This window comes from Megachile rotundata, chromosome 8 (genome assembly GCF_050947335.1).
Source record: "Megachile rotundata isolate GNS110a chromosome 8, iyMegRotu1, whole genome shotgun sequence".
NCBI classification, from domain to species: Eukaryota; Metazoa; Arthropoda; class Insecta; order Hymenoptera; family Megachilidae; genus Megachile; species Megachile rotundata.
Genome location: NC_134990.1, coordinates 10,648,679 through 10,667,059, shown reverse-complemented (window position 1 = coordinate 10,667,059; position 18,381 = coordinate 10,648,679). Strand labels below are relative to the sequence as shown.

Sequence of the window (18,381 nt, the reverse complement as noted above, 5' to 3'; positions counted from 1 at the left end):
ATATTCTGAAGAACGCATGGAGGTTGCAGCGTGCAATTTTAAGAATAAAATGAATGGGTAATTAAACCAAATCAAAAGTTAAAGAGTAAACTCTATTCCTAATGCGGCCGATAGCGATCGTGACCATAATTCTAAGCGTTATTAATTTAGCCTGTAATTTGCTGAACTATGCGAGACAGGTTGTCGACAGCGAGTTAAAAAAAATTCACATGACTCAGAACCTTAGTGTTTCAAATCATTTCCAAGATAGAATCATTATTTACGTCAACGCGTTATTTAAATTAAAAAGCTGGTGATTCAAAGAAACTTGGAAAATAATTATCCGTTATTACGATATGCACTTTTATAAAATTAACTATGCATACATTGTTCATGCAAAATTTCCAAAAATTAAGAAACCGTGTAATTTTAATTTTAGAAATTATTATTTCATTCATCTATGATTTGTACTTATCAAAATTTAGAACACTATTATAATTTATATAATAATCACAAACATGCAAAATGTTTTAAAAATTCAGAATATTTAATGTTAGTTGTTAAAAATTAATTTTTGTTTATTTATCATCATTTAATATATTTACAAAGTTTATAATATAATCATAAACAAAAATTTTCAAAAGTTAATAAATCACACAGTAATCTTAACTGTCAGAAATTATTTTGTTGTTTATATATCATAATTTCGTGTATTTACAAAATTGGTAATACGAAACATGCAAACATTCAGACAATAGTAAATTTGTTCATTAATAAATTCTTCTAGTTTGTAATACAACCATGCGAACACTAAAAAGAAAATATAAAACACGGTAATTTTACTGTTAGTCGCTAAAACTGTAAACAAAAATTAAATTTTTGACGCAATAACAAATCACAACATTTTTCAAATTTGCGCGCCAAAGACCACCATTTTCCACGCTCCGGATTAGAATCATTGCAGTGCACATAATTTCAAACAACCCAAACTGAAGTTTAGTCTAAACTATTACGTCGGCTGTCTACATTATATTCTTCCGTTAATTTACAGACTTGTATACAAACCCTGTGTTTCATAACTCTTCCAAAACTGAACGTATTTTAAAGTTTCAAGAGAGACTTTGAGTGTCCAGACACCCAGGTGGTCCTCAGCGGGTTTAACCAAACATGAAACCATTATGAAATAACGGTTGTTACTGGATGTTTGGTAATGACCAAAAATAGTTGGTTACATCAGTCAACTCTCAAGATCCATGATAGGGTCACATTTGACCCTGTCAAAGTTAAACACACTTTCCTCGTTCGAAAATACACAATGGTTTGTTAGTCAAAGAACTATTTTTCACGAGCTTAAATATTTTAAAAGAGGTATACACTGTTTAATAAATTTGTAAAAATACTATAATATTAAATAAATATGTAAATACAAAATTGTACTCTAATAATTTATAAGTAAAAATAAATACCACAGAAGTAAAGTAAGAACTATAATAAACTGCACTTAAATAAACACTTAACATAAATAAATACCTACATGTATAAAAAAAATTACAATACTTCATAAAGGGAATACATAATTCATAAAACAGAAATACTCAATATATACACAAAAATAAAAATGTACTATATAATAAGTATGAAGAGATAAATTGAATATAAAAGATAAAAATATAAATATAAAATAAAAATATGTATAAAGATGCCACCGATTTCTTACTAAAATGCTGGTCTATTTGAAAAACGTTGTGTACATGCGCGTCGAATCGAGAATCTTGTTTTGAAGTGGGTTAAAAACCGACGCGAAATGTGCGATGTAGAATAGATTCGAGAACCGTGGTTAAAGGGTTAAAAACAGTATCGTATTGAAACGAAGCGTAACGCGGAAGTGCATGCAAGAAAGAAGACGCAGGAAATAAAGACAATAAAGTAGTTACCTCAATTGCGGCTTAGCCGATAAACCATCTGACGCGGCGTAGTATCAGCGTTGGAGATCGGCTGGCAAGTAGAAACGAATCTGTACGGCGGTCATCGGGCAGAAATCCGCGCCCTAATACGTCGCGACTCCAGGCTGGCATCCACAGGTATCCTCGAGACACCGACCGACCACGTGTATCTTTTCTTCCGCCTCGAATCTCTTTTCTCCGATTCTCTTCTTCATATATTTATACATCCACTCCAAATAGCTCGTAACGATCATGCATACTATCGTTCGTTTGATCTTCGCGCACAACGTACGTACTTAGCATCCGCGACGAACGTTTATAGTTTCCGATATCTCTCATGCGAGTATCATTCCGATATAACGAGAAAAGTCCAGAGGTATGGAAATATCCATGTGTGCACGCGTATATCACAGAGCCTATCTACAGTTGGCTAAGTGTGTATCACAGTATCGGCACCACTCGAATCACACTCCTGTCTCTCTCGTCGAAGTCTTATCGAAGACGGGGGGTTAATATGGTAGAGCAGACGGACTCGAGGAGGACGCGGAACACGAACGAAACGGATCTCCTTTCACCTCGGACACGATTCGATTTGTCCGGCTGGCCGTTGAAAGTCACCGGATAACGTCTCGACGAAACAGATCCACCCGGTGTCGGAGCTGGCGAACGACTGAGTCGCGAACCGCGATCTCCGCTGGAAGCTTGCCGCCACTCCCCCCACTCCGCGCCCCCACGGAATAATGGCAGAGCGCATGCGCGTGACTAACCGCGCCGTATTACGCGTTCGACGAACGGAGACAAATGGACCACCGGATCGTACGAGTTGAACGGGTCGAACGAGGACGGATAGATGGACGATTATACGGCGCGAACGGAAATAATCGAAGCGTTGTAATCGAGTGGGAAATACCGTGGAACGATGGAGGGGCGGCTTTACCGACTTCCTCGTAGCTTCCTCGTAATCGCGATTCTGACTGGCGACGCGACGCGGACCTGCTTCTCGCCGGGTTCAAATGTCTCCCCGAGGTCGAACCGTTCGCTACGTTTTTAAATACGTCCAGACTGCCGATGCGATTATCGATTATCGACACCTTATCGATACCTTATTGATATTTAACCACAGTCGCGCATCATAAACCTATCATCTAATATATTTTTCATTGCTCTTCTCAGACTGATGGTTATCGGTTATCGATACCTTATTGATATTTAGCCAAGGACGGACGTATGATAAACCTATCATTTAATATATTTTTCGTTACTCTTTTCAGTCGGGTTGAGGATGGATACCTTATTGATATTTATCTGTAAACGAGATACATAACCTATCATTTGTTATATTTTGTGTTACTTTTTTCAATAGGTTTGTATTGAAGATGGATATTGATTATCGATAACTTGTCGGTACCTTTATTGATATTTATGCATAGATGTAATAGTCCTATTATCTAATATATTTCTTATTACCTTTCAATTGATTCAGACTAAAGGTGACTATTGATATTTTATTGATACCTTGCCAATATTTAGTTGCAGACAAAATACATAATTGATCATTTAATGTATTTTCTATTACTTTTTTGACAGTTGAGATGTGACGATTATCGATATTGATATGTAACCGTAACAATTTTATTATCTAATATATTTTTAAATTTTTATAGTTAGTTGAGTCTGGAGTTACGACTATCGATTACCAGTACCTTAACGATACCTAATCGATATTTAACTATAGAAAAGGTTAACTATAAAACATCGAATATATTTAAATCAATTGAGGTTAGGGATGTGACTATCGACTATCGATATTTGGACGACAGATTATCGACATTATCCATAGATGAAGTACAAGATAGATCTATTGTCTAATGCATTTTTCTGTCCTAAAGCTCGATTAACAATTTCAACGATTTCAACGATATGTCGATAATATCGATAGTACGAACAAGGAGAGGATACATTGAATAGGAATGCAGGTGGTATGCAACGAGTATTAAATTTAACATTACACGTTCTTAAGGTGATTGTATCACGATCTTTGTTATGAAATGTCTTTAAATATCAAATAAATGCAAATAACAATGATATCTATTCAGCGATGAAATTTCAGAAAGGTTAACGGTATCGAAAAGAATATAAATTCTGAATATTCAAATTTGCAAATTTTTTACTTTTACATATTTGTAAATTGGAGGTGTGAGAATTTTACGTTTGGAATTTTACTTTTTGGGAATTTGGGGGTTTGAGGTAGGAAGTTTGAGGAAATGGGGAGTTGGAAATTTGAAATTTTGCAATTTTGCAATTTTTGAAATTTAGAAATTTAGAAATTTGAAATTTGAAATTTTGCAATTTTGGAAATTTGGAATTTTCGGATTTAGAAATGTGAAATTTTGCAATTTTGGAATTTTCAGATTTAGAAATGTGAAATTTTGCAATTTTGGAATTTTCAGATTTAGAAATGTGAAATTTTGCAATTTTGGAATTTTCAGATTTAGAAATTTGAAATTTTAGAATTTTGGAAATATGGAATTTTCGGATTTAGAAATTTGAAATTTTTGAATTATGGAAATTTTAGAAATTTGAAAATTTGGAATTTGAAATTTTTGAATTTTCAGATTTAGAAATTTGAAATTTTTAAATTTTCAGATTTAAAAATTTGAAATTTTGGAATTGGAAATTTTTAAATTTTCGGATTTAGAAATTTGAAAATTTGGAAATTGAAATGTAGAAATTTTGGGACTCAGAAATTTGATAGTTTGGAATTGGAAATTTTTGAATTTTGAAATTCTAAATTTGGAAATGTGGAAATTAAAAAATTTCAAAATTTAAAATATGGAAATTTGAAAACTTAAAAAATTAAAAACTGAGAATTTTATAATTTAAAGATTTGGAAATTCACATCCACTTCAATCACACCTGTTTCGATTCGCCTTATCGATATGTCAACAACATTCTCGATATATCCAGATATCGATAATTGCACCTAATATGTAGCACCTGACTAAAAGCTTCCTAAAAATAGTGACACGTTTCCTTTCTAACGAATTACCGTTATAATATGCTAAAATTACTATACATTTGCATATTAACAGATAATTATGCAATACTTTTAAGTATCCTGATATTACGATAAAAATTGTAAAAATATTCAGAATTGATAAATTATAAAAATGGCACTTGATATGTAACTTGTTAAAAATACATAAAAAGAAATAACAAAAATTTACATTTTATAAAAAACGAATATTTATTTAATTACAAAAAAATGTCTAATTTATTTAATATTTATATTAAATTTATCAATTTTTAATTTTTTACGTTTTCAAATTTTCGTATTTTAAATTTTGAAAGTTTTTAATTTCCACATTTCCAAATTTTGAAATTTCAAAATTCCAAAATTTAATATTTATATTAAAATACGTTTACAAGTATTGGACCCATTATTTTGATTATTATCTATAACGTACTTAGAAAGATAAAAGCATAATACTACATAATATTAGCAATGTGTATGCACTCAATATGTACTTTTAACAATAACATAACACTCAACTGCGTCCCCATTTCGTCATCAAAATAATTATTCCACGAAAATAAATTTGATAAATCATACAGAGATTTCACAATTTACTTTCACTAAAAGTTTTAAATATTTAACTTACCTTTCAGAAACTTTTGTACTAATACTAATGTACTTTTGTATTAATACTAATTTTCTGTTCATAACGAAATACTTTCCACGGTCACAGATTCTGCTACTTGTTTGCGGAGACGCGGTGCCATATTAGGCGCTGTTCCATATTAGGTGCAGTTGCCCTACGATCGTAAAGTGCGTAAAATGCGCGCATTAAAAGTGCAAAATAAATCAGTGGTTTCAATAAAAAGCATAAAATAAAAGTGCGGGATAAAACAATAAACGTACAATAACAATGAGGGCAATAAACAATAAGTATAAATAAAAATTCAGTGAAGTCCTTTGACACGTAACGTAAACTAACCTCACTTTCGAACGCGACTATTTACCATCGGAAAGATTGAACAGAACGGTTTACAATTAATCGGAAGAATGAAACTGCGCATGAGTCACGAGAAGCGATAACAAAGTGATAACGAAGTAATTCAAGGAAGAGTATCCGGCTTGGTTAGCAGAGAAAAAGTGTTAGTTTTTACAGACAAACAAGAATATGACGTTCCGGTAGAATTGTTAGATCATAAAAACCGTGTGGAAGTAATCGAATCGAATAATTCCAATAAGCCGATAAGAGATAACGAATCAATAGCGTAATAATCTCCGAAAAATAATTTCTCTTTGTTTCCGTCGATTGTCGCACGAAATCTTTGTTTGTTCGGGCAATATTCATCGTTTCGATCACGAGCTCTTCCTCGTTTTATTTCGATACAAGTGAATAATCTTTCTCCTTAACTGACGCAAACGATTAAAATGATCTGTGTGTGCCTGTTTTATTTCCTTATTCGAATTTGCATAAAGACGTCTTTACGGCCATCTTTCAGACACGTCGAATCGACTAAGTGTCTCGCGTGCGTTGTTTTATTACACATGCATACATTATTTAAATCGGACTGATAATTTTTTTGTTACGTTTCTTGTAAATATTATGTCATTATTATACTGTTACATGTTATAATAATGTACTGATATGACTCTAATGTTTTTAGCAGTATGATTATGGTATTGTGTTATGATATTACGTCATACTTTGTTGATATTTTCAGCTGTGTAATAATTGTATTATGATGCATATTGTGATATGTATATTTAATAGAGATATTATATATATTATATAGTTAATACATAGTAGATATATTGTATATTTAATACATGTTATATATATTGTATATTTAATACATATTACCATTTGTATATTTTAATAAATAAATTTTAATATATGTTAAAATGTAAGTATGATAATGTGATAATATGGCAATATGATACTGTGATAATATAACAATACAATAATATAATCTAATGATAATATTCCAGCAAGATTAATACTATAATTATGATTTTATAACAATTATAATGATATAAGAACATGACAATATGATAATATGATACTATATGATACTAACAAAGTAATTATTAGAAATAGGTTGTAATTAAACCGTCACTTGATTTTCAAGAAACTTTATTAAATAAATTGATTCCTAACACTGTTACTACGCAACATGAAGTGAAGTTGCGATCAAGCACTCGTCGGAAAATATGACAGTCACTATGTATTGTTATTTGAAATAAATACTCACTGTTTCCCAACACAATTCGTTTCTGCTTCAAGAGTTACTTTCAGATAAATCAATAATAATAATTGTTAAGGAAGTAATTGCAAGATATACTGATAAGTCTATTCGATGACACGTGGCTTATAGCGAAGTGACGTCATCAACAAAATGAAGTTGTCGCTGTGGAGTGTAAAACGGTGCAACCATGGGTTTACAAAATGACTTGAGTAGTGGAATTAAGAATTTTTTTTGTAAGCGATGTATGGAAATGAAGGTTTTGAAAATGGCGCCAATTTGTACTTAACGATTACACTGTCAAGTCGGGTAATAATTTGTATAACCTAAACGAAGGTTTTGAAAATGGCGCCAATTTGTATTTAATAATTACACTGTCAAGTTGGACAATAATTTGTATAACCTAAACGAAAGTTTTGAAAATGGCGCCAATTTGTATTTAACTATTACACTGTCAAGTCGTGCAATAATGTGTATAACCTGAACGTCATTTTCTGTCAAAAAGAAGTAAATAAAAAACTGCTACAGTCTAAAAGTAATTATATAGCCTAACTAATAATAATAATTATTGCAATAAAATCACTGGAAAATACTGCACTCAAGAGACAATAATCGGTTTAACGAAACAGGTGCACGGGGTGGCCCGTTTCTCCCCTTTCTTCGGTTTTCTTCCGCAAGAATCGGCAGGCGAGTTTGAAGAAGGATCCCATCGAAAACCGATGCAGGTAGCCCACATTTCTGGACGCCCACAAACCTGTTTTACCTGTTATATCCTGGCTGACTTATGAGTACCACCGATTCTTGTGCTCGGCCTTTTCCCCGTGTCGCTTTTTTCCCGTTTTCTCCACGATCCATTCTCGAACAGGGATGAAGGAAGGAAACGCTGAAACGTCTTATCGATCGAATCAGCTGATTCATCGCTAATCGTCCATTGTGCACAGCACATTTCACATCCGCTCTGTATTCTTGTTCGTCGTGGAAAATGATATATGCTCTTTCGAATGATATATGCTCTTATAATAAATGTAGGCGTTGTTTATTTAAATTTTTAACGTGGAATTTCTTTTTCAGATGCAATTTGAGTGATGAAATTTCTTGAATTTTTGGGAGAGGCGATGGCGACTTTAAAGAGGTTTAGAGAGGTTTTGATGTCATTGGTGTTCATAGTTGTTTGGAATTGATTTATCGATGTTTTGCGTTTTGGGATTTGTAAATATCATAAATTTGGGCGTTTGGAAATAGTGAATTTGAGATTTTGGGGAGTTTTGAATTTGAGAATTATTAAAATTTCAAATTTTGGAATTTTAAATTTGGGAATTTTTGAAATTTGGAATTATAGAATTTGGTAAATTTTCGAATTTTGGGAATTTTTGACATTTGGAATTAAAAAATTTGGTAAATTTTTGACTTTTTTAAATTTAGAATTATGGCATTTGGTAAATTATGGGAAATTTTGGGATTTTTTAAATTTTGAGTTTTTGAATTTTGAAATTTGGGAAATTTTTGTAATTTGGAATTATAGAATTTGGGAAATTTTGGGGGATTTTTGAAATTTTGGCATTTTTGAAATTTTGAAATTTTGGAATTTTAGAAATTTGGAATTATGGAACTTGGTAAATTTTGAATTTTGAGAAATTTTGAAATCTGGGAAATTTTTGAATTCTTGAAATATGGAATTATGGAATTTGGTAAATTTTGGCATTTTTGAAATTTGGAATTTTGGAATTTTTAAATTTTGGAATTTAGGTTTTTTAAAAATTTAAGAAATTTTGGAATTTTTATATTTTTGAAATTTGGAAATGTTGCAATTTGAGAAATTTTGGAATTATGCAATTCAGTACATTTTGTAATTTTCAAATTCGGAAAACTTGAATTTTGGAAATTTTTAAATTTGAAAGTGTAGGAATTTTTGAACGTTTCAATTTGCAAATTCGAAAAAAGTTTAAATTTTGAAAATTAACCATTGATCACTCGTCATCTAAATAATCCAATTCCTTAAAAATTCGCCATTCATAAAAATCAAATAAACCTATAAATTACACAAAAATTCAAAAATCCTCCTCAACACAAAGCAATTTAAAAAACATCAAAATCTCCGTTCCACTCAAATTCGCGAACCAATTTCTACCACCGATAAAAAAAGAAACTCAAATTGCATCAAAAAAAAAAAAGAAAGAAAAAAGAAAATACATACAAGAGTGAATCAGTAAGAAAGAAATCGAGAAAAATGTTGACACAAGTTTAAGCGACAGATTGAAAGGTTGTTCGGTGGTGGGTGTATTGAAAGTTTTCCGTCGAAAAATATTGTGTCGGTGGTTCTTTTAGAACAAGATCCGTTGGAATTCGAGTTGAAGATTTCATAGGTCCCTGAGTAGGGTAGAAAGGAGCCGATAACTTTTCAGGCGGATCCTTTCTTCGATCGATCAGACGCAAGCGTAAGCAAGGAAGATCCGAGGAGTCCATTGTGGATCATCGTTCTTTCAGAAAGGAAGAAAAAAAAAAAGATTTCGACCTCGAGCCTTGGCACATACCTCCACCATGATTAATGTTACGCCTCCTCGGGAATCTTTTCGGTGCTTGACAATCCCCCGGAAAATCCAGGTGGACCAACAACGTTGCTTTTTAACCCTGTGTCCTATTAGAAAAAAAAATTCTCAAATTCAATAAATCTAGAATTTCTAATCTTCTCAGGTTCTCTGCATCTTGAATTTTATGATCTCTAAATTTCCTGATTTTCATATTTCCAAAATTTGTAGATATTAAATTATCAAATTCCAATTTTCAGATTAAAAAATTCTCAGGGTGTTAAAATTTTATATATTAACTTTCCAAATTTTCATATTTGTAGTATTCAAAAATTCTCAAGTTTAAAAATTCCTAAATTCCCTAATTTAAAAATTTTTCAATCCCAAATTTAGAAGTTTCCTAATTCTTAAATTGGAAAATTTGTAAATTCCCTAATTTTTAAATTGAAAAATTTCCTAATTTAATATTCACAAATTTAAAAATTCCAAAATTACTAAATTTCTTAATTTCCTAACCATGCAGATATTAAAAATAAAACTAAAAATTTACTTGTGATTTCAAATTTATTATCATAAAAAATCGTTCAGCTATTTAATTCCCAGCATTGTTTACTTCACCTAACAGAGACTGGCATTTTAAATTTTCAATTTAGCATTCTGTATGGTTTTGACATTTAACCGCAGGACATTTAAAGTGTTCGGTGGCTTAAGGGTGGTTCTAAAGAAAGGGTCATTTTATATTTAGATATATGTAGGCGTAAAAAGTTTGTTCTTTACACGACAAAGTCATAGAAAATATTTCAAAACTTGTTTGTGAGAAAAATACGTAATCAAATATAAAAATAAATTGTTGGTATAAAAATGGTTGAAAAGAAAATTTCTTGTAAAAGATATATATAAAAATAAATAAATAGATAAATGTAGATGTTCTGATTTGTTAGAGAAATTGTGATAATGGAATTTTGAAATAGTATAGTAGTTTATGCTATAGTATACTGTAGGAGTATAGTAGTTATTATAATAGTATACAATAAGAGTATAGTATATTATACTATGGTAATATACTATATAAATAGTAGTAAAACAGTATATTATAGTAACAGTATACTATAGCAGTATAGTAGTTCATTTTATACTATATTATAGTAGTACAAGAATTACTATAATGAGATTGTATAATAGTAGTATAATAGTATAGAAATTGATACTATATTACCCTACTATAGTATAGTAATTGGTATTGCATAATATTATAGTAGTATAGTAGCGACTATTACAATGCTATACTATAGTAGTGTTAATTATAATAACGTTATACTATAGTAGTACAGCAGTACATAGTAGTAGTATAGTAATAAGGTAGTAGTAGTGTAGTAGTATAGTAGTAATTTATATTATATTGTAAGAGTATAATAGTTACTATTGTAATAATATACTAGAGTAACAGTTAATACTATACTATAGTAATTCACATTAACATGTAACAATTGTACCATAACATATCTACTACACTATAGTAAACTTATTATAGCAGTATAGTTAGTAATAATAACATTATACTACAATAGTACATATTAGTATAGTAGTAGTATAGTAGTAATTTATATTATATTGTAAGAGTATAATAGTTACTATTGTAATAATATACTAGAGTAACAGTTAATACTATACTATAGTAATTCACATTAACATGTAACAATTGTACCATAACATATCTAGTACACTATAGTAACCTTATTATAGTAGTATAGTTAGTAATAATAACATTATACTACAATAGTACATATTAGTATAGTAGTAGTATAGTAGTAATTTATATTATATTGTAAGAGTATAATAGCTACTATTGTAATAATATACTAGAGTAACAGTTAATACTATACTATAGTAATTCACATTAACATGTAACAATTGTACCATAACATATCTACTACACTATAGTATCCTTATTATAGTAGTATAGTTAGTCATAATAACATTATACTACAATAGTACATATTAGTATAGTAGTAATTTATATTATATTGTAAGAGTATTATAGTTACTATTGTATTACTATATTAGTGTAATACACTAGTTAATATTATACTACAGTAATTCGCATTAAAATGTAACAATTGTACCATAATATATCTACTACAATAATTTTATTACAACACCACGACATTCCTACTATAGTACAGTGTTTCCATCACCATTCTTCTATTAAACTATAAAAGAAGCATCACTATATTAAATATAACAAAAATCCAATCAAACTCCGTACCAAGAAAGTAAACTGCAGACCAAGCTGCAGAAGCTGCATAAGCAAGTTTCAAAAGTAAAATGAGATACAAAATTTTCTGAACATTTCGTAACCGTCCCATGCAAATTCCAATTCAATACAAAATCCGAAACGACTCGAACGAGACTGACGCCACGGTACAATCGGCGAACGTCAGACGGAATCGTTGTCTGCAAGGTTCCTGTTTTCTTTTTCTCCATATTTTTTCAAAGAAAAAAACACTCCTGTTATGAGTGTTGTCCGGAGAAGCTGAAACCAGACCGATCAGAATTCCGAATATCTCGTTTTTAGAAAAGGAATTTGTTTTGTCGCGGTTACGTCAACGCGTCGAGCGAAGAAAGAAAGGGAGATCTTGCAGCCTCGAAGAATGCCACGTAATGATGCTGCACATCCGGGAGGACGACTGAAATGACGCCGATCCCCTCCACGCTTCGATACGTTCCCTTCTTCTTCGTCTTCTTCCTCTTCTTCTTCTTCCGTCTCTCTTGTTCGACCGTACCCCGTCTCGTTTTTCACCTCCGTATTTCATACTTCGTTTATGCCAATTATTTCGACTTTCCACCGCTCCTCGTACAGTCTACGGCAAATCTGGTATCGCGGCGGAAAAATATGCCACTCGAGAGGAAACCTGTTCTTTTATTCTTTTCGACTTTTTCGAATCCGAAGATTTTGGGACGTATTCAAAATTTCGAGACGTCGGAAATTGGGTACCGTGGGATATGGAAACTTTCAAATTTCAGGATGTGTGGATATGAGAATTTAGTCTGGGGATTTGACGAGTTGCAAAATTGTTAGTTTAGGAATTTTAGAGAGATTCAGGGAAACAGTTATTTGTAAGTGTTGCCATTTTAGAGTATTGGGGATTTTTATCTGTGGGTAATTGGAAATGTATGCATATTCGGAATGACCAATGGGATCTAGGGACATTTGGGTCTAGGAACATTGTGATCTAGGGATTTTGGGATCTAAGAATTTTGGGACATTGGAATCTAGGGACTTTGGTATGTAGGGACATTGGGCTCTAGGGATTTTTTGGTTTAGGAATGTCAGAACCTAGGGATTTTTGGGCCTAGGGATTTCAGAATCTAGGGATTTTGGAATCTAGGAATGTTGGGATCTAGGGATTTCGGAGTCTAGGGATTTCAGAATCTAGGGATATTGGGATCTAGGGATGTTGGGATCTAGGGATTTCGGAATCTAGGGATATTGGGGTCTAGGGATTTTTTTGATCTAGGGATCCTTGGATCTACGAATTTTTGATTCTAGGGATTTTTTGATGTAGGGATTTTGGGATCTAGGGATTTGGGGATATTGGGATCTAGGGATTTGGGGATATTGGGATCTAGGAATATTGCGAACTAGGGATGTTGGGGTCCAGGAAAATTGGGACGTCGGAGTCTAGGGATATTTGATTTTAAGGATGTTGGGATCTAGAGATATCTGCCTTTAGTGTTGTTGAGCTCTAGGGATATTCGGAAATAAAGATATTGATATATACAGCTATTGGTACCTAGGGATGTTAGATTCTGAGGATACTGTGATATAGTGACATTGCTATGCATATCTATGGTCATATAGGAATATTATACTTTACAGATGTTGGAATAATAAATTTGAAAATGAAGAAATATATGAATTCAGTAACTGAAATATTTAGTAATTTGGTAATTTATATATTTAAGAATTGAAAAATTTAATAGATTAGTAATTCACAATAACAATTGAAAAATTTGTAATTGTATGAATTTATACATTCATTGGTATAAAAGTTTGAGAAGTAGCAGACTTGAAAACTTACAAATCTATACATCTATAATTTCGAAAACAGAAAAACTTAAAAATACGAAGACACGAATACAATGTCCATATTTAAAAATTCGGAACGTCGAAAACTTAAATATTTAAAGTACATTAAAAATACCTGGTACCGCTACTACGGTAATACCTAATAAAAATATATGTTACTCTAAAATTTTTCACGTTCGCATACGTGTCCTCATCATAAAGAATCCTCTGAACTATACACGAGCGCATGTACCACCATTTTGTGCACTCACCTTTTCCTTTACCACCATTTCGTTCCCTTCATGTTTCTATTCAATTATCCCAGTCTCGTTTCCGCTTTTTCCGTCGTTTATTTTCCGCGTCTTTTCCTGCGCGATATTCGTGCTCCCGCGTTCTTGAACTTTGATTTTCCGTCGTTTTATCGGCCTCTGGTACTGCGTCTGTGGCTCGCGGTGTTGAAATTAGACGGAGGTGAGAGATGCAATGGCGTAATTGCACGAGAACGTGATGCGGAGATGAAGAAAGAGCAACCAGCGAAGAGAAAGAGAGCCGTGGATCAAACGAGGAACTTCGTGGATTTCATGACGAGTTTTCGCCATCGATTCCCATGCTTGTGTACCGTCCTGGGAATTGCTAAGCGTTCAATTATTTTAATCCTTGGTCGCCAATCTTCGTTACTGACCTCAGCTGCTAATTGTAAAATGGCTACAAATTCAATTCTATTCATTTTCATTCTTCTTCAATTTAATTTTATTCTTCTTCATTTTTCTTCAATTCAATTTTATTCTTTTTCATTCCTTTTCCATTAAATTTTATTCTTTTTCGTTCCTTTTCCATTAAGTTTTATTCTTATTCATTTTGCTTGTTAAATTTTATAAAAATTATGTTTAGACTTTTCATAAATATACCAACCGTTTAAAAGAAATTTTATTGTATTTTATGGCAAACACACTAGGTTTTAATAATTTATAATAATTTATATTTAATAATTTAGTGTGTCAATTATTGCAAGTTTTAATTCATAAACAACTGAATATGCAAGTTAAATAAAAAACGTTAAATATGTAAAACTAATATTTTCCAGAAATTTCCTATGGGATGACGTCAGGGGAACGAGTAGATTAATCTAATTACGTAGTACTATTTCCGGTAAACTATTTAAAGTGTATACAAATTTATGTACCAACTACTTTGCATGAAAATTAAATTTTTGTTGTGTTTCAATACAGTTACAAATAATTTTTTAATGTATCAATAGTTACTATTTATTCTGTAAGACATAAATAGTATGGAGTATTTTTTGTGAAGCGGTAATCTCATACCATAACCTATAACCGAAATTATATTTCGAAAAATATTTTACAATTTTTGTACATTCCGTAAATATGAATTAAAATTGTCTAGTGTATTTAAATTAAATTTTTTTTTCACTAAATATAATTTATAAAAGACAAATTGTAACTAGAAAACATTAATTTCTTTAGAATAAATATTTTTACTAACATTTTTCTAATCTGTACTAACGAAGCATTTACACTGAACGTCTCGTTGATTTATCTTCGATTTTCAGTTGTGACATTTTCTTCTTAACACAAAGATGTTATAATAATTTTATGAATAATTTTCACAACATTTAATTTGTACTAATCTCACACTTAACCAATATCTTCGCGTTAAAACCAAATCGTAAAATTTCACGTTTATGTCACAAACACTTTTCGCGGGAAATTTCAACGCTTCTCATTACGTCTTTCACTATAATCGTCGATAGCACTTTTTGAACGACCTATTTGTTTCACAACATAACCGTAACCTTTGCCTTCAATGCGAAAAGCATCGATCACCGCTTTTTCTCTCCCTGAATGTTCTTTTCCACGAGGCATTTCACTTTCTAACCTTTACAAAACGTACGAATGTAAAACGAAGCAGATGAGGCAACACAATGAATTTGTTTACGAAGCTCGATTAACGCCAACATAAGGACACTATAATAGGTTGGTATATTTATGCTGACTGGAACGCCATCTCCTGTAATGGAAAAAAACAAATAAACCGCATTTATGACCGCCTGAAAAGGATTTCTGTAACCTAGCTAATTTACGGTTCATATGTCAATTCGACGCGCATTATTTACGTATTACGAATTTGTATTTAAGGACCAACCATAATTCTTTAGTTGAAGATTCAAAATATGAAGGGTTGTATTTATGCACTGTTAATTTTTCGATAGTGAAATATGCAGATGAAGATGATGCAGTTTCCTAACCTGTCAAGAAGACATTTTTCGGGAAGATATTTTTTGTTAGCTGTCATTCGGTAACCGTCAAAGAACATTCTAGAAGTAATTAATATATAAGATTTTAGTTGCACACGGTAGAATATTTTCTCTGTGGCTAACCAAATACATTCTGAATTGGATAATCATCCTGCGGTAAAGTACGATGATGTTTCGAAACATTCTCACTCTTTCTGATTCTCCCTTCCTCTCTCCTTTACTCTCTCCTTCTTCCTAGTAGTTTCCTCGCTGTCTCTTGGCCTTTCTTTCTGCGGTTTCCCGCGATTTCTAATTGGGCAACGCAATTTCCTTCCTCCGTCTCGCAGGAGGAATTCCTCGATTGCGTCAACATCTACGTAGATTACTAAACTTTTCTTTCTTCTCTCTTTCTTCCCTGTTTCTTTCTCTGTCATTCTTTCGCCAGATCGTGATTCGGTAGATGTATTCTCGGTCGAAACGTCCTTCGATGACTTATTTAATTATTTCTCGTGACGTGCATCCGTCGGGCTCTAGTTTTCAGTTTCTATTGTCGGATTCTAATTTTAAAGTTGTAGACCTTTCTATTCTATTTATTCCGCCATTTTAATTTCTTCAAGATGCTTCTAAATTTTTCTATCTGAAAATTTCTAAACTTGTATGTTTGTAGATATAAAAATTTAACTAAAAAATTTCTAATTTTCTGAAATTTAATATAGTTATTTTTAAAATTGAAAATATACTTTGGAAATTTATAGATTTATTGATCTGAACATTTGGAAGTTTGTACATTGCAGATTTTATGATTTTAATCTCTTGCAAGAGCGCACATTGATAAATTATAAAAGTCTGTTGATTTGGAAATTTTTATATCTGTAAAAGATTGTAAATTTTAACATAATACAAGTTTGAAGTGTTTTGATTTTGAAAATATCTAAACTTGAGAATTTCTAAATCTTTAAATGTTTGTTAATTGAAAAGTGTTTCAACTTTTAAATATTTGTCAATTTAAAAATTATGAAATATTTTACAATTTGAAAATTATGAAATATTTGACAATTATTAAATGTTTGTCAATTTGAAAATTTTTAAATTTCTAAAAGTTCATAAATACTAAAATGTGTAAATATACAAATTAGAGTTTTTGTAACTTTAAAAGGATATACATTTGAAAATTACTGCAAGTTTAAAAAATGAGAAATAATTTTGAAGAAGTATTTGTAAACATGAGAAGTAATTTACATAGTAAAATATTACTACAAATCTGTTATTAATTACTCAATAAATCCAAATTAATATAGCTGCAATAAAGTCAAAATTTCCATGCTTTCAATTGAAACAAAAATCCTTATCGTTTTAGGAAGTATTGTTTTGATAAATTGCAGATATGTTGTAATATTATTAACAATTATGTATAAGAAAAGAAGGGGAAGGTCATCGTAAATTATCTCTAAGATTGTCGTGCGTTTTATTGAAAATTCTCAAGATATTTTATCAGTTTTAAGTACATGAAATTAATAATAATTAAATTTGTTGCTACAGGAACATCAATTGCAATTTTACAAATATTTAAGTACACAAATATAGAGATATCAGTGTTCGTATAACAATTTCGTTATTTTTGATAGTTCTCAAAGATTCTGAGTTCTTGTACGACAATTTTAAAAGCCCTTATCAGTGCACCAAATCCACGGAAGTTGTATTTGTTATCAATTAAACGTGATCGTTTACAAAGCGAGATAAGATACAACGAAGTAGAACGAGATAAAGGATCTGCATCTGAACGGTTTTTCGTAATTAAATGGGGAATTTTCTAACATGATAAGCAAACTTCAATTCGATACATCATCGTAAGTAAACAAGGCTAATACCTCCATCCTCATGAATTTTTTAATAGTACGTAATAGTCAATTATCATAATTTAAAGTTTATTTGCAATATCAATTTTTAGTGAAATTTATGTACTCGAATTTTTATATTCGTGAATTTCTTAACTTTTAAGTTTTTAAATTTTAAGTTACTAAAAATAAGAATTTTTGAGTTAAATAATTTCCAAATTTCTCTGTGCTACAATTTGCAAAATGTTTAAATTTCTAAAGTTCCCGGTAGTGAAATTCAAAAATTACTTAATACATTCCATAATTTTTAAATTTACTAGTACTACATTGTCCAATTCCCCAATTTCAAAATTCCCTAGAACTTCAATTCTCAACTTTCCAAATTCCCTAGAACTTAAATTTCCTAACTTTAAAAATTCCCTAGTATTTCAGTTCTCAATTTTAAAATTTCTCTAGTACTCCAATTTACGAATTCTAAAATCCCCTAGTACTCCAATTCCTAACTTCCAAAATTCCCTAG

At 31.1% G+C, this 18,381-nt stretch overlaps 2 protein-coding genes and 2 long non-coding RNA genes across 8 annotated transcripts in view; 2 read left to right on the top strand and 2 right to left on the bottom strand.

The window, feature by feature from the left end:
* The window catches only part of aop (ETS variant transcription factor anterior open), a 125,653-nt gene that overhangs the window by 34,001 nt on the left and 73,271 nt on the right, over nucleotides 1–18,381 (bottom strand). The window contains exon 1 of one of the 4 annotated variants that reach the window (XM_003701910.3): nucleotides 1,914–3,190. The exons of the other annotated variants lie outside the window; for them this stretch is intronic. The gene's annotated coding sequence lies outside the window, so the exon portion shown is untranslated. Of the gene's footprint in view, nucleotides 1–1,913; nucleotides 3,191–18,381 lie in introns of those variants that run through there. 4 annotated transcript variants of the gene reach the window in all.
* On the top strand, nucleotides 5,386–7,894 carry LOC143265039 (uncharacterized). The gene is made up of 2 exons (XR_013039111.1): nucleotides 5,386–7,713; nucleotides 7,808–7,894. It is a non-coding gene; the product is annotated as an uncharacterized LOC143265039 (long non-coding RNA).
* Nucleotides 13,456–16,949, bottom strand: LOC143265035 (uncharacterized). Of its 2 annotated transcripts, none has more exons than XM_076534659.1 (3): nucleotides 16,237–16,949; nucleotides 16,039–16,107; nucleotides 13,456–15,800 (listed from the first exon to the last, which is right to left on the bottom strand). In XM_076534659.1, the coding sequence occupies exons 1-3, from the start codon at nucleotides 16,458–16,460 to the stop codon at nucleotides 15,758–15,760; spliced, it is 336 nt and encodes a 111-aa protein (XP_076390774.1). In that variant the 5' UTR covers nucleotides 16,461–16,949; the 3' UTR covers nucleotides 13,456–15,757. The 2 variants fall into 2 exon arrangements, with proteins under 2 accessions (XP_076390774.1, XP_076390773.1); XM_076534658.1 differs by having other exon boundaries at nucleotides 15,703–15,800; nucleotides 15,936–16,107.
* Nucleotides 15,798–16,196, top strand: LOC143265036 (uncharacterized). The gene is made up of 2 exons (XR_013039107.1): nucleotides 15,798–15,874; nucleotides 16,003–16,196. It is a non-coding gene; the product is annotated as an uncharacterized LOC143265036 (long non-coding RNA).